Consider the following 14,497-nt stretch of genomic DNA (forward strand, 5'->3'; position numbering starts at 1 on the left):
GCACATAATTAATTAACAATTTAGCTCTGCTGTTCACAGGATAATGAAGCTGATTTTCCTTTGGAGCCGTACTGTGTCCCTCTGGTCCTCCCTTCCCCTACCCTGGCAGGCAGGCAGCTCAGAGCAGAGCTACCTCAGAGCATCCCATGTGCTGGAAGGCTGGTGGCCAGCCAGAGCCACCAAGTTCCTACTGCAACCTTTTTTTGACCTCTCAGCAGAGGTATAATTGGGAACTTTCCACTTAATATGGGGGTTTTTTTCTGCCCTAAGGCTTGAGAACCCTCACAAGGGCTCACCCTTTCTCTCTTGGCCTATTTTAACCTACTGTGTCTACAGTTTCAGAGGAACTGATGGCCCATCGCTGTGATGTGACTGGATAAACCTTGCTTCTTTAGGAAATGGACTAAAAATCAGAAAAAGGAGAAATATGGTGCTTTTTTTTTATGCATACTTACCTTAGACAAATGGAAAGAAAAAATCAAAGGGTAACTTGACATTAATGGTAGGCCAAGCTTTATAGCCTGGCTCTGCAGGTGAAGAAACATCAGTGAAAACAACAGAACTTGTTATAGGAATAGTCCTTTCCCTTCCTGAGGGAAGCTGCAATGAAAATACAAATGGGTGTTAGCTTCAGTCCTCTCTTTGTACGACTGCTTTGTTTGCACTGGGTTATATTTTCAGCTGTTATTTGTAAAAAATTGTTTTCATATAAAGTTCCATGTTTCTTTCCATGCATGATGTATAGATTTTTTTTATTGAAGTGTGTTTTGGCAAGCAGCCCACAGTTGTGTTTGTGTTGGAACAGAAACTGTTGGGTGTAATATATTCTAATATGAAGTGTTACCTTTAGATAAAGAGATTAACTGGGTCACTGTCACACAGCTGATACCAAAGCAAAACAAGCCCTTCTTTTTATCTGAAATCCTGGAATTTAATTACATACCTGCTTCAATGTGGTGGTAGTGATTGTTGCTGTAACGTTCACTATTCTGGCTTGTGGATTGACTAAGGATCCGTATTTAGTCCACTTCACCTCTATTTCAAGTGACACTGGTATTTGGCATGAGGTCTGAAAAGCAGTATACATTTTCTCATTGTCTGACTTGTACAGAAGCAACCATATTAATTATTCATCTTATTAACCTGGCAGCATGTCCCCAGAAAGCTTGCTTCAGGAGGTTACCAGAGCAACTACGCCGTGCCTGTGCCCTGGACTGCTGCTGCTGCAGGCAGCACAGGTGCTGGCAGCCGTGGCACAACGGTGTCCCTGCAGTTTCTCCATGGGTGACAAACTGGCTCTGGAACTGCACTTCAGGCAGGACTGTTCTACCTGAGCAGGGCAGGACTTCGGCTCTTAAGTGCTGAGCTGGCTCTTTTCAGTAGGAAGACCTATTTCAGTAATACCACTGAGACAGCAGAAAATCCTTAACTCTGCCAGGGCAGAATTCTGAAGCCTACAATCTTAAATATTTTTAGGTATTTCTTCTTGAACTGTCAAGTTTCTGTTTGCAGAAATGGTTCACTGTTTAGTTGCAAAAGCATGCAAGAAACCTATATACGAGCTGTTACTGAGGGGGTGCTGTCATTCAGCACACCCCAAGCAGCACTGCCTGCCACCAACAGCAGGGCCCACGCTGCATCGGGAGGAAAAGGGCTTGTACAGCAGCTGTTAAGAATAAACGTGCTGTTCAGCTCACTCAAATATATTGTTTCTGTGCTTTAAATAGTTCTTGCTGTCTTGCTCTAACCTGGTATAATAGCACCAGGTAGAAACACTGATTCTGTTACTTCACTCTCTCAGCCTCACCCGTTGCGTGCTTCACGCCATCTAAACAGCAAGAGACTAAACTGTGGCTGGAACTGGCTTGTTTTGTACCTGATGTGTTGCCCTGATCTGTAACTGAGGTGCCTGGATACCAGCTTGATTAAAAGTAAACTCTGTCCTGACAGCAGGAGTGAAACCCCTCGGTTTTTAATATTCCAGGAGAACTTTCCTTCTGTTTGTTACTCCAGTTTTTTTCCCCATAGCTCTGAGAAGCCTAAGCTGATGCTGCAGTACAGGTACAGATCTTGGGAGACAGTAAGGGTGAAGGGGGTGGTGGTAGTGGTGTAATTTTCACCTGTTCTGAGACATGGAGGTGAGTTATTGGCACCCAGTCGAGCACATCCTGGGCTTGAGAATTTCCAAATGAGGCCACGTATTCAGGAAAGCTTTGTCCTTTCAGTAAATCTAGGAGGGTCTCGGCCAAGGGCTGGCATTTCAGAGCTGCTGTAATTCTTCCAGGAAATAAAAAAAGAAAAGATGAATTAAACCAAAATCCATTGATTTGGCACAGTAATATTTTTTCCTTGCTCTCATGCACTGTTCAAGCCTTATAGCTACAGCTGCTAATGTACACCATCTTTTCAAGAGAAAGACCATTGTTAATTAAATGACATTTCTTGTAATTAAATATTCCAATCCCAACACTCCTACAGCTGTATAAATGTCCCAGGAACAGATCCTAATGGAAAGGGTCATCAGAGGGTTAAAAGCACTAAATAATAAAAGAAAAAAGAAATGTCCCCTTACCGTAACTTACAGCCTGATATCATGTTATAACCAAATAAAATCGGGGTTCTGGCTCCCTGTGCTGCCAGACAGTCCTGGTGGGATGTACTTTTCAGAATGGTGAGTTGATTGTATTTGTTAGTATTCTGAATAATGCCAGATGTAACACACAGTTAAAGAGAAATTCAATACTTGAAGTATATCATGAAGAAAAAGAAGCTGTAATCATACCCTTAAAATATATCTGAAAATGCTGCAATAGCTCAAGACTCCCCTCACGCTGGGAAGAAGCACCAGGGCATACAACAAAGGTTTAAATCTACCTCAGTCAAAAGTCCCAGGAGATTGCAGTCAGGACTGAGTCATTCGCTACTTCTAAAACACAGCCAAAAAAGTACACTTTTGGTAAAAAAATAAGATATATTTTCTAGATGTGAAAGTATTTTCTAGAAAGTGTTTGTGAAGATGGACCAGAACAAGTGCTGCAAGCAAACTTTCACCAGGGAAAGGATATCCTTGTGGCCGGAAGCCCGCTCGTATAGGCAGTCCAACAACATAACCAGGATTACCACTGAGAGGAACTGGCTTTGTATTCACCTGCAATCCAAACATCCAGTATTAGTTCTTATCCTGAAGTGGTTGGAAAACACAGAAATATTGCATTGATTTTAGGATTATTAACTGCCTTGAACAATGATAGCAGCAAGATGCTCTGTAAGATCAGAACAGTTCTCTGACACTGAGGTTTTGCTTTCACTGGATACGGTTCTAGAGTGGCCAGATGACTCTTCTGCATGTGAAAAACAGGCTTTGGAGGCCTCTATTGCCCCGTTTTGAAATGCTGCCTCATTTGTGTATCCAGGGCAAGTTACATTTTTACCTTGCTGCTAACAACTGTTCTGATTCGAGTTTAATAAGTTTTGTAATTAAATGTCTTTCGGCAAGTCATCCGTAACATCTCTAGCAGTTACCTGAGTAAAGCTGATTGCAAAGCTCTGCTCTATTGAAAGTGCTGCTTCATTAATTGCCCCCAAGACAAAAGAAGCAGCTGCTTCTATTATTTCTCCTTCGTCCGTGTATGTAATGTGATAACTCACCTGAAAATTAAACATTTTAGATATTAATTAGAACAAATACACGAGTATGAAACTAGAAAAAAAGGAACTTAAATCTATGTAAGTATTTTTTTCTTCCTTCCTTGCTTAAGAAACACTCAACTACATGGTAGAGATATATTATATCTCCTAGAGGCTGGAGCCTCTTCCAAACTGTCTTCTTGATAAACCTCTTCTAAACATAAGACCAATGTTCATCTATTTAAAATGAAAAGATGAGATGATTTGCACTGTGTATTCCTCTGTCTCTGCCACCACTGTGCCTGAAGTCATCTTCTCCCAAGCATAATGTAGATTCTAAACTCATCTTATTGTCTGTTATGTCACATACAGTAATAATAGAAGAGGATTTAATCCTGTCTCCATGTTACATTGCACACAGTTATTATTTTGTTGCAAAACACTCTCTTTTATCCCAAAGTCAGTGTTTCTCCTGTTACATCTGCTTTGGAGATGTCACAATATATGGAAACTGTGCAAGGCCTTTCTCACATCTCTGTAATTTGTGGATCAGAAATTATTTGATGCATACATGCTTTCCATCAAACGTGAGGAGGAAGAGAACTGTCATACCTACCCCAAGAACTATATTTATGCACAGTTCATCCCAAATCATAGGGAGCCTGAGGACATCACTACCATTAAGTAAAGTCTGCGTTCCATTCAGAGACTGGACAACTATGGACTGGACAGTAATATTAACCTGAAAAACAAAATCATGGCATTTCTCAATATTGTATATAATTATTTTTGGCTTTTTCTGTATTATTATATTTGTGACCCTTGCGGGTTCTGTTCCACAGAGACAATAATCCTCTGAACAACTGCTATGTTACATGTATTGCTGAAGTTCACCAAAAGGTTCCATTTTTAAGTAACTGGAGAGAGTTAGTTTAAAAGAGAGAGTTTTATACGAGGGGAATGCATCAGGCTTAAATGTTTGCAGGTAGCATAATAAGCTCTTGGGAGTTGCAAAGTATCATTAGTGATAGCAAATGATAGAATTTTTTTTAATTTAAAGATTAAGGATAAAGTCCCTGTTCTGGTGAAGTCAATGAAAGACTCTTACTGACTATAACTGAGGAGGAATTTTGCCCCCAGCTGTTATTGGAAGGATACTCACCATCTGACTTGATTTGGGCACCTAGAGGAGAACAAGAGAACAAATTCAAACAATAGCAAAGGTAAGACCTACTACAAGTAGCAGTTAAGGCTTAACTGCTCTGCCTGTTTCACTCTCTGTCATTAGAATAACTTTTACATCGTGGAAGTGATGGGTTATACACTGCAGTACCCTGGTAGTGTGAAAATAACTGACATGCTTTGTGGCTAGTAGGCAATATCTTAATAGTCCAAGCCTCCTCTTCCCCTGACAGTAACTGGAAAATGTCTTAGTGGTTTCCATCAGTTTTCCATCAGGCCTGGCTTTGACTACATTCACACACACAGTGCATACAATAAGTAGTAGATGAATCTAGGACGTTTGGACATCCTATTTTCAACTCAGAACTAAGCAATGCTGAAAAAGTTTACTCACATCAGAAAAGTGACCTGAGAAAGCCATCTCAGTTTGGTCTGTTACTGTTATTGTGCGTCATATTGTTTGACCAGATCTGTGCAAAAACACTTGTAACTATTCATAGAGTGCCAGTTTAGGAAGTCTGCCAGGCTGTTTGTACCCAGAGAAATCAAGAGCTTTTGTTGTCTCATTTGGACAATAATGAGCCCATGGTTTCACGGTCTCTAAACAAAGAAATGAGAAGCAAGTATCCCTCTTGTTATACAGCACGTGGACATGCACCATTGCCCCACCAGAAAATATCTACCAAATTTTCCTGGAAAGACAGAAATGTCAGACCAAGGCCTGCAAAATACTCACAGAGAGCACCATTTTCTCAAAGTATTATGTTTATGATTTCCCAATGAGTGTTTGATTCACATCTTTGGGAAGGAATCAATAATTGGACACTGACCATGAAGCAAGTTCTGCAGAATTATGACAGGATACAGTGACCAGTCTGCTCATGCAACATCATGGTAAGGAACACATTCCTATGAGCTGGAGACTGAAGGAGACACAGGTAAAGTCTGTCACACACTGTTGCATATTTATATCAACATCTTGAGGTACAGCTCAGCCATCAGAATCAGTTGTATGAATAAAAGTGCTTGGAAAGATTAGACTTGTCCTTCAGGTAAGCATGTTCTCTCTGACTAGGGTAGAAGCAACGATCACAGCTCCTAAAATTCTATTTATCTGTGACTGGGGTGATGGATTATGTTTCTGTAGGTCACTGGCAGACAGGACTCCAGCCTCACTGCTGCCTCCCACTGACTCATCCTCCCACCAGCCAGGAAGGCAAGCAGGGGCAGGCAGCAGCACGTTGCTTTGGCAGCTGCACAGTCCATGCCAGCCAGAGTATGAGGCAACACAACGTTATGAGTATCTTGGGAGAGGGTTCCAAGCATCCCCAAAGCCCCTTGGGTCTGCTGGACAGAGTGGATGAACTACAGAGATGAACTACAACGATTACCAAGACCTTCCTGTCACTCAAGTTGCCCAGGCTGGCAGTGAGTGTGGGCTCAGAATGATGTTTTCTGAAGGAACTGCTGTCCCAGTCCCTCACCCTTGCTCCCTTTCTAGGTTGATGTGTTTTGCCATTTCTTTTGCCGGCAGCTCCACCTGCTGGCACTTGAACGGCTCCCTGCTCTGCCCTGTGACCACCCTGTCCCCAATACCGAGTCACTTTTCTATTGTCACATCCCATCTTCAGCTGCCTTTGGGAAGAGGAGCTGCCTACAGGCCAGCTCTAGCATCTATTCAGCCTTCTCCAGTTCTTGCATCTGATCCTTCCTGAACATCCAATGTACTCTGGACAGACATCTGACCTCTCCTGAGCGAGGCCATTGGCAAGCAGCACGTGGGTAACATGTTACGTACTGTTCCAACTAAAAAAGGGAATTAATCTTTCAATTCAGAAACATTCAGCTGCTTGGAGCCTGTCCTGAGGCACACCTTTTCTGGTTCTGCAGCCACCAAGAACTCTCATTTTAGGTGCATATGGAAACACTCAAAGCTCTTCTGAGATGGGAGTTTTCTTCCACAGCAGGATGATTAAAAGCCAACATTTGTGAGCAAATTGGCTGATTTCAATGAGGTACTCAATGATCAGGAGAATGATCCCACCTGTGAGAATGCAAACTTCTTAATGGCCTTTCCTTTCCTGTTGATAGCTTTGGAATCAGTGAGGAGACTGGAAGGGGTCTTTAAGCAGTTATTCACTGCAGAGTACTAATTAAATTAATTTAAATAATTATATAAATTAAAAACACCTTTAACAGGGGAGAGTAGGCTGTTTCTTGATGACCTTCAGTGTCTGGAAGGTGCCACCAGGTTAAGGTATTGTGTATTTCAGTTCAATTTTGCATGCATGATTTCTTTGTTTTTCTGAATATCTGTAAAGGGAATTTATTTATACATAAGAGATCATCCTCAAGTTCACAAAAGGAATGAAAAAGTAAGCTTAGCTTTGAAAAATAACCACAAACTGGTTTTGGTAGTAGCCTGGATACAAACAAATTTACTCTCAGTGGGGTAAAAGGTCATGTTTTGTGAGGAGGATAAGGAAGGCTTAGCATGTGTGTGTGATACCTCCCTATTAAAAACTGAGGCTTGTAAGAAAGGTGTGTATGCAGAGGATTAAACCTTACAGGTTCTTCTTTAAGTACAGAGGTTTACCAACTCTTTAAAATGAAAACTCCTTAGAATTATACACCTGGTAATAGGCTTCTTGGAAAAGCTTGAACATGCACAGAAGCATAAAGCTGCTGCCATTGCAGTAAGCACTGGCTCAGTGACACAAGCTTGTCTCTTCATGACCACTATTTTTGTTGGCTGAGCAGAGAACAGTCAATGCTTCTGTCACTGAAGCTTGAAGTAAAGTAATTTCCAAAGGCTTTCTGTATTAAAGTCCCATTGTGTTGGGAGATGGTTTTTTTTTTCCCAACCCACAATTTAAAAAACTAGTTCTGGAGATGTGAAGAGATATATTATATCAACAATCAGTGATATGTTTTAAGTCATACTTACTGCTAAAATGCTGGAGTTGATATAGAACAGCATACTAACTGCTTGAATGTTGCCACATTTTTCCACACTTACTGATCTAGTGCATTTTGTAGCCTGGTTTACTAAAAACCCTGGAAAAAAAATTCACAAAGTATTACTGAATGAAATTAATTATGAAAAGTAGAAATAAAAACCAATATAAGAACCTTGAGTATAAGTAAAAGTAAATGTAATTTCTATTGCAGGTAAGGTTTTATGTGAGCTTTAAAGAATGATACTTTCTTAGAATCTCCAGAAATGCTATGAGATAAAAATATTACTTTTTAACAATAGAAACTTAATAAAAGCTAGAGAAAGATTTGAGATCTCAGAAGATTTTTTTTCTTTCACAAGAGACTTCAGTTTTCCTATGGCCATGATTGTTATGATACCATAATTTAATAATTACAGTGGGTTTTGGAAAATGCAGGTGTGTGCTTTTGGTTGTGGTTGTGGCTTTGGTTTGGTGGGTTTTTTCCCTCCCCCTCTGTGGATTTTCAGGAAACTGTGTGAAAGGTTAAAATGTAGGACTCCAGTCTGCAAGTCTGACTTGAGCTGCATTCAGGCTGTGAAAGGAACCTCATTATGCCAAAGGGACATCTGACAAAGGTTGCCCAACTAGGTCTTGCTTTGTGTAATACTCTCTTCCCTCATGGTGTCAACCTTGTACTATTTTATTAAACCAATTATGCCAAATAGGGTGTTTTATTGTTGGATAAATAAGACTTGCAAGGATTTACATATCTAACTTTGAATATTTAATATAGATGCAATACAGCTTCCAATCTATGCCTAAAAAAAAAAAAGTTCCAGAGAAACAGAAGCTATTTGAAAAACATTTGTTCATGAATCTTTAGCTGAATTTACATTTGTGTGTGTGCCAGTTTACTGACTGATTAATCTCAACTCAGAGCAGAACACTCAAAAGCAAATAAATGACATTTCAAATGCATCCAACCTGCAGGATTTGTATCAGAGCACCAGGAGGAGACAACAGGACTAGGCAGTCTTAGAAATGCATCCACTGTCTGTATAGGAACACCATACTGTCAAATAAAAAAACATAATCAAGCATATGGGTGTGTTTCAGTCCATGGAAAGTTTTAGAGCATTTGTACTAACAATAAATCTGAATAAAATAAGTATTTATTTCCACTATATCCATCAATACTGTATACTACTTTGTGCATCAATTCTTAAGCTACTGCTAGCAGCTTTATCTTTACAATAGTAAAAAAGCTACTTATTTTTCAAAGGTCTTAAAAATCTAGTTGACTTTTTAAGTCAGCTAACACAAAATGCTACACTTATTATTTTTATAATTCTATATTTAAAGACCAAAATAAAGTTTGCCTTTTCCAGAAGAACTGCATTTTTTTAAAAAAGCAGATACAAACAATGCTCACTTGTTCTTTTATGGAACAATCTAATACTAATTGAATCAGATAATTCTTTACCTCGTATCTGTAAGTTTCATTCGCATCAGAAGGATTTTGAGCCTCTGTGTTCACATTCCAGCTGTCAGGTTCAACACTGAAAGTGGAACTTCCATACTGCTTAAGCAACTGATCAAAATTTTCAGAAGTAGGCATTTCAGGGGAACTGAAGGAGAGTGCTTGTTTATCTGTCAAAATATTTTAAAGAATGAGAACTTCCAGGATAAAAGATCCAGAAACAGTACTTAGTAACAGTTTTTCCTTCTGCAGTTGTCAAAAACTCAGAGATAAAAAAATATGAAGACAGTTTTTCTTTAAGAAAAGTTTTCTCTTTTCTTTAAGGAAAACCTTCACAATATATTAATTCATCATTTCACCCAGATCCGAGTTGTCAAAAACTCAGAAAAATATGAAGACAGTTTTTCTTTAAGTTTCCTCTTTTCTTTAAGGAAAACCTAGGCAATATATTAATTCATCATTTCACCCAGATCCACAAAAGCACAAACTTAAACTGAAGGAAAGAGGCAAGTCCCTTTCTTTCAAAATCACATTTTCTAACAGTGCGTGATCCAAAACACAGATCTGACAATTAGTGTCTACAATTTCCATGCTAAGTATTCAGATGACAACTGCACAGTCAGAATTAAATTAAAAGAACACATTACTGACCACTTCTTTCTTCCCTGCAAGTCACTGCAAAGCTGGCTGTAAAGGATTTGTAGCCCTGGTGACTTACATAGTTACAGATCAGGAAGGAGTCAGTTTCTCATGAGATGTGATTTATTTGGGATGCTGAATTCTTTCAACAGGGAAGACTAAGTGCTAGAGTAAGAGAGGTTTTTAACTCTATAGTTTCACAAGTGAAAGTATTACAACATAAGGACTGTGAGTGTACAGAATAACCAGTTTTCTCACAGGTTTACTTTTAATTTTAGGCTGCTTCTGGTAGCTAAAGAACTTACAAAAATAACATCACAGTGCTTAATATTGGCAACAATTCTACTTACAGTTTGTAGAATGAATGCAGAAAACACTGGGATTGACTTGGTCAATTAATTTAGATATCATTTTTGGTGGATTTGCTTCAACATTAAGTGAATATGTGGCAGCTTTCTGACTACACAAACGGCTGTCACCTCTGCAAACAATGATAATAAAATCAATGATCCACTAGAAGTTAGTATTGACCATATTTTAAAGTTCTTGTATTGAGACAGCATAAAAAAAAGCACAAAAGAGATTACTCTTTTTAACACAATTTGTATAGCAATCATGCCTCTTTAGAAGGCTTGTATTGTTTTATACTGTATGCTTAGTAATAGAGAATTCTCCAACATGTTTTGTCGAGCAGAGGAGATAGTGTGAGCAGCAACATGAATAAAGGTAAGAGACAGACCAGGGCCAAGGGAAGAACCTGACAGGAATAATAGTAAAGCTAAAATGGCAAGTTGGATGGGATCCAGATGGTGTGAGACCCCACAAATGTGGGGTGCACCACAGGCTATACACAGAAGCACTTTTATTTATTCAACACAAGTGGGAAGTATGACCTTCAGGGTAACGTGATGGCAAGTAGACCAGAAAAAAGGGCAGTTTTGTGAATGTTGGAATAATATTCACTTTGGGGTGGGAAGCAGGAACAAGTCCTACTTGAGATGCACATAAAAAAAATAGCAGAGTGAGAAACAAGGAGGTGAAATAATCCATCCAGTCAAGGAAAAAATATCTGTAGATGTGCCATGGGTTCATCAACAACAGCCCAGAACTGCAGCAGGCTGCACAGCGAATGTACCAGTTCTTACCCTGAATGAACTGGTGTGTCCTACATCCTCCAAGATGCTGATCCCTGTGAAACTGGGACTCAGCGGGGTTAAAGCACTCAAGGACAGGTACTGAAGAACTTAAATGACTCTTTAAGCATGGAATTAAACTTTTGCAGGAGGTGAACCATTTGTTAGGAGGATCACATCATAAATCAAACACTTTTTTTGGCTGTTTCAGAGACCACAGAGCCTCTTACTTGTGATGAGTCAAACCCTTTCAATCAGTCAAACACAATTATGCAAATGTATACAAATCTAGATGTCAATAATGAGATCCACAGTCATTGAAAATCCCATGGATTTTTCATGCAAAATGAACATTTTACAAGAAAGAATTTGGGGAAAGAAACACAATTTTATGCATTTCTAGTTGACAAAGCCAGAATAGTCACCTGAGAATTAAACTGTCACTCAGGAAGGCGTTGATTAGATCTTTCTGATATATATAGATCTCTATAAATGGGTAGCAGTAGTCACTGTGTGCAAGAACAATAAGAAACAGCAGTCTGGGATGACTGGTAATTCAAATTCCAAAGCACTGAGAATAAACTGCAGTGTTCAGGTTCCCATAATTTATGGGAAGGTGGGTTGAAGAGCTGTACTCGGTGTTCTGAGAAGTCACCAAGAGATTTATTTTTATATCTATTACAATTTTGAAGTGAGCTTTCTGAACTCTTTTTTGAGAAGGTAAAATTGTGTGAAGGTGTTTTCAGAGAAAATGTAAAAAGCAAAGAAACAGCTATTGACATAACTTTATTGATATAAGGTTACATTTCACTGTTTGTAAAGTGATGGACTAGCAGTGAAGGAGCAGGTTGGGATGCTGACTTGTAAAACTAGGAACAGAATGATGCTCACACTACTTCATTAAGCCCTGAATTTATCAAGTTTTTAGGTGATATAATAAACTGTAATGAAAGAGGTTACTGATAAACTGCTGATGACCTATAGAGGTGGCCAGATGGTCCTGTGGTATCAGCTTTTGTAACTTCCAGACACTGCATTATATTGATGTGAGTCTAAAAATGCATTACTCTTCTCCCAGCAGAAGGCATCACCACCTAAACACCCCCAAACAGCAGCACAATGAAAGAGGAGAAAAGCAAGAAGTGTGCATTTAGAAAATGGGGCCTACAAGAAAGCTGGGGAAGGACTTTTCATAAGGACAACTAATGACAAGACAAGGGGAAATGGGTTTAAGCTGAAAGAGGGGAGGTTTAGATTAGATATTAGGGAGAAGTTCCTCACTGTGAGGGTGGTCAGACACTGGAACAGGTTGCCCAAGGAAGTTGTGGCTGCTCCTCCCTGGAAGTGTTGAAGGCCAGGCTGGATGAGGCTTTGAGCAACCTGGTCTAGTGGAAGGTGTCCCTGCTGATGGCAGGGGGGTTGGAACTGGATGATCTTTAAGGTCCCTTCCAACCCAAACCAGTCTGTGATTCTAAAATAGGGAAAAAAGTGATTGAGAAACTGGGGTGGGAGGACAATTTGCTGTTCTACCTCACTGGGGCCAAAAGTTTTCAGGCCTAGTGCAGGAAGGACTGGTGAAAGGGTTGGCAGGAATTAGGGTGGCAGGGGGGAGATGGGTTGGGAACTGGTAAGAGGAGAGGATAGAGCCCTGCAGCAAATAAAACAGGATTTTGTACTTCATATATATCCACTTACGTGACAATAGGAACTGAACATGTAGTAAAGAGGCTGAAGTCGTCTGCGCTGCAATCGGGGTCACAGCAGCAATTGACATCACACTGTGCCACCAGCAGATCACAAACACACAGCTTGGCAACTGGAGGAGAGATTCAAATTAGAATTGGAACTTCAGACACTACAACATGTTCCCTAACACCTTCATTTTTCACCTCGCCTTGTTTTTGACAATGGTCAAAAGTCTGTATCCAAATTCATGTGCTGGTTTTCGGGGTTTTTTTAAAGTCATTTTTAAAAGGCATCTTTTCTGCTACTTGGCAAATCTGTTTGGAATACAATAACAAAACCAAGGCCATACTAAATCTGATGCTGTGTGCCCTGCAAAATCAAAAAACCATCTTGAGTTAATAGGAATGTTGAAGGTATGAAAATATACTCAGCTCTGCAGAAGGAAAAAGAAGTGACACAAACCAAGTATCCTTATCTATTTGTTTCAGCTTATTGGGGTGGGGGAAGAAACACTTTGATAGAGCAGTGATATGTTTACAAGTATTGAGCATGTTCCAGGCTTCAGGAATATATTTTCCTGACATGCCAACATAACCACAGTTGGCTTCTTTGAAATTGCTTTTTTCTCTCTGTCTTTAGATACCATGAAATATGGTAATAATACAGAAAGGAATTGCTAGCAATACTGTAACCTGTCTTGAGAAAATACACTTGGCGACTTCTTAAAACATTCTGAGGTTTTCAGGTTTGTAAATTCAAAGAACAGGTATTACTCTGCAGAACTTTTTAGGAGAGTTGCTGCTCTATAATAAATCCAAAATTAAGAATAGCACAGAATGTAGAAAATGAAGACCAGCACTTCATAGGCAAGACATCCAAAAAGTACTCATTTTCATCACCACTGTTTCTTTTATTTCAACTTGACTGTTGCCCATTTCTCTATGGCCTCCTGGATGTTCTCTGACCATCTGAACAGTATCCAGGTATTTCCTGGAATCTCAGAAGCTCTGACTGTTCTGTTAGCAAAGTTTAGCACTGGAATCCTTAGCTCACCTTGTAAACAAGAGAAGTTTAAACACGGGTGATTAGATTGAGCAGTTATGTTTCTAAGATCAGAGATTTAAGTTTCTTTTTCCCTAAGGAGACATGCACTAGGACAACATGTTTAATTTGGCAAGTAATCAAGGGGAAGTGAACTGATGGGAAATCAAGTTAAATAAAAGTATACCTGCCAATTAGGAGAAAGTGGGAAGCACCTTCTGACAGCACAGTGACAAAAGTTTGTGATCTTTATTGCCATAGCACTATATATCTCCAGAGTTGGGGAGGAATTAGGAGGTTTGGGGCAAACTGTGCATGTCCAGCTCGGTGTGTAAGTAAGTGGAGCACATCCAGGGTGACTCTGGGTCCCCTCTGTGAGGCCTGGCTGTCCTGTGGGCTCACAGCAGGGTGCTGGTGGCCAGGGGAGCCTGTCCTCTGTCACCACTGACTCACAGGACAGCCCATGCTGGGATCAGCATGCACAGTGCCCGAAGGCTGTGTAGCTCTGGCTGAGCCTGCCTTTCTGAGGAGGCTCCGAGCCTGGTTTGCTCAGAGCAGCGCTGCAGCACAGCCCCGGTAAATCCTCGCGGGACCCCCGGGCGAAGCAGCGCAGCTGCCGGGCAGGCCTGTCCCAGCCCCGGGGCGGCTGCAATGAGCGCGGGGGCAAGGAGCCAGCGACGACAGGAGGAGCGAGAAAGGCCGTGAGCGGGGTTTCCCTCAGCCCAGGAAGAGCCGCCGGTGCCCCACTGACCCCGCCTCACCGGGCACCC

The 14,497-nt window shown here is 40.4% G+C and overlaps 1 protein-coding gene across 1 annotated transcript; it reads right to left on the bottom strand.

Annotated features, from left to right (window-relative positions):
* Positions 1 to 456: 456 nt before the first annotated feature.
* On the bottom strand, positions 457 to 12,816 carry TCTN1 (tectonic family member 1; the record flags this gene model as incomplete). Its single annotated transcript, XM_010170947.2, has 13 exons — positions 457 to 600; positions 944 to 1,069; positions 2,121 to 2,277; positions 2,573 to 2,713; positions 3,066 to 3,148; positions 3,523 to 3,648; positions 4,244 to 4,369; positions 4,790 to 4,810; positions 7,757 to 7,866; positions 8,733 to 8,820; positions 9,232 to 9,398; positions 10,218 to 10,348; positions 12,696 to 12,816. Coding segments are annotated over 13 exons (1,541 nt in total), but the record flags the coding sequence as incomplete, so codon positions are not given.
* Between the last annotated feature and the right edge of the window lie 1,681 nt (positions 12,817 to 14,497).

The sequence above is a fragment of the Antrostomus carolinensis genome, unplaced genomic scaffold (genome assembly GCF_000700745.2).
Source record: "Antrostomus carolinensis isolate BGI_N321 unplaced genomic scaffold, ASM70074v2 scaffold30336, whole genome shotgun sequence".
NCBI lineage: Eukaryota > Metazoa > Chordata > Aves > Caprimulgiformes > Caprimulgidae > Antrostomus > Antrostomus carolinensis.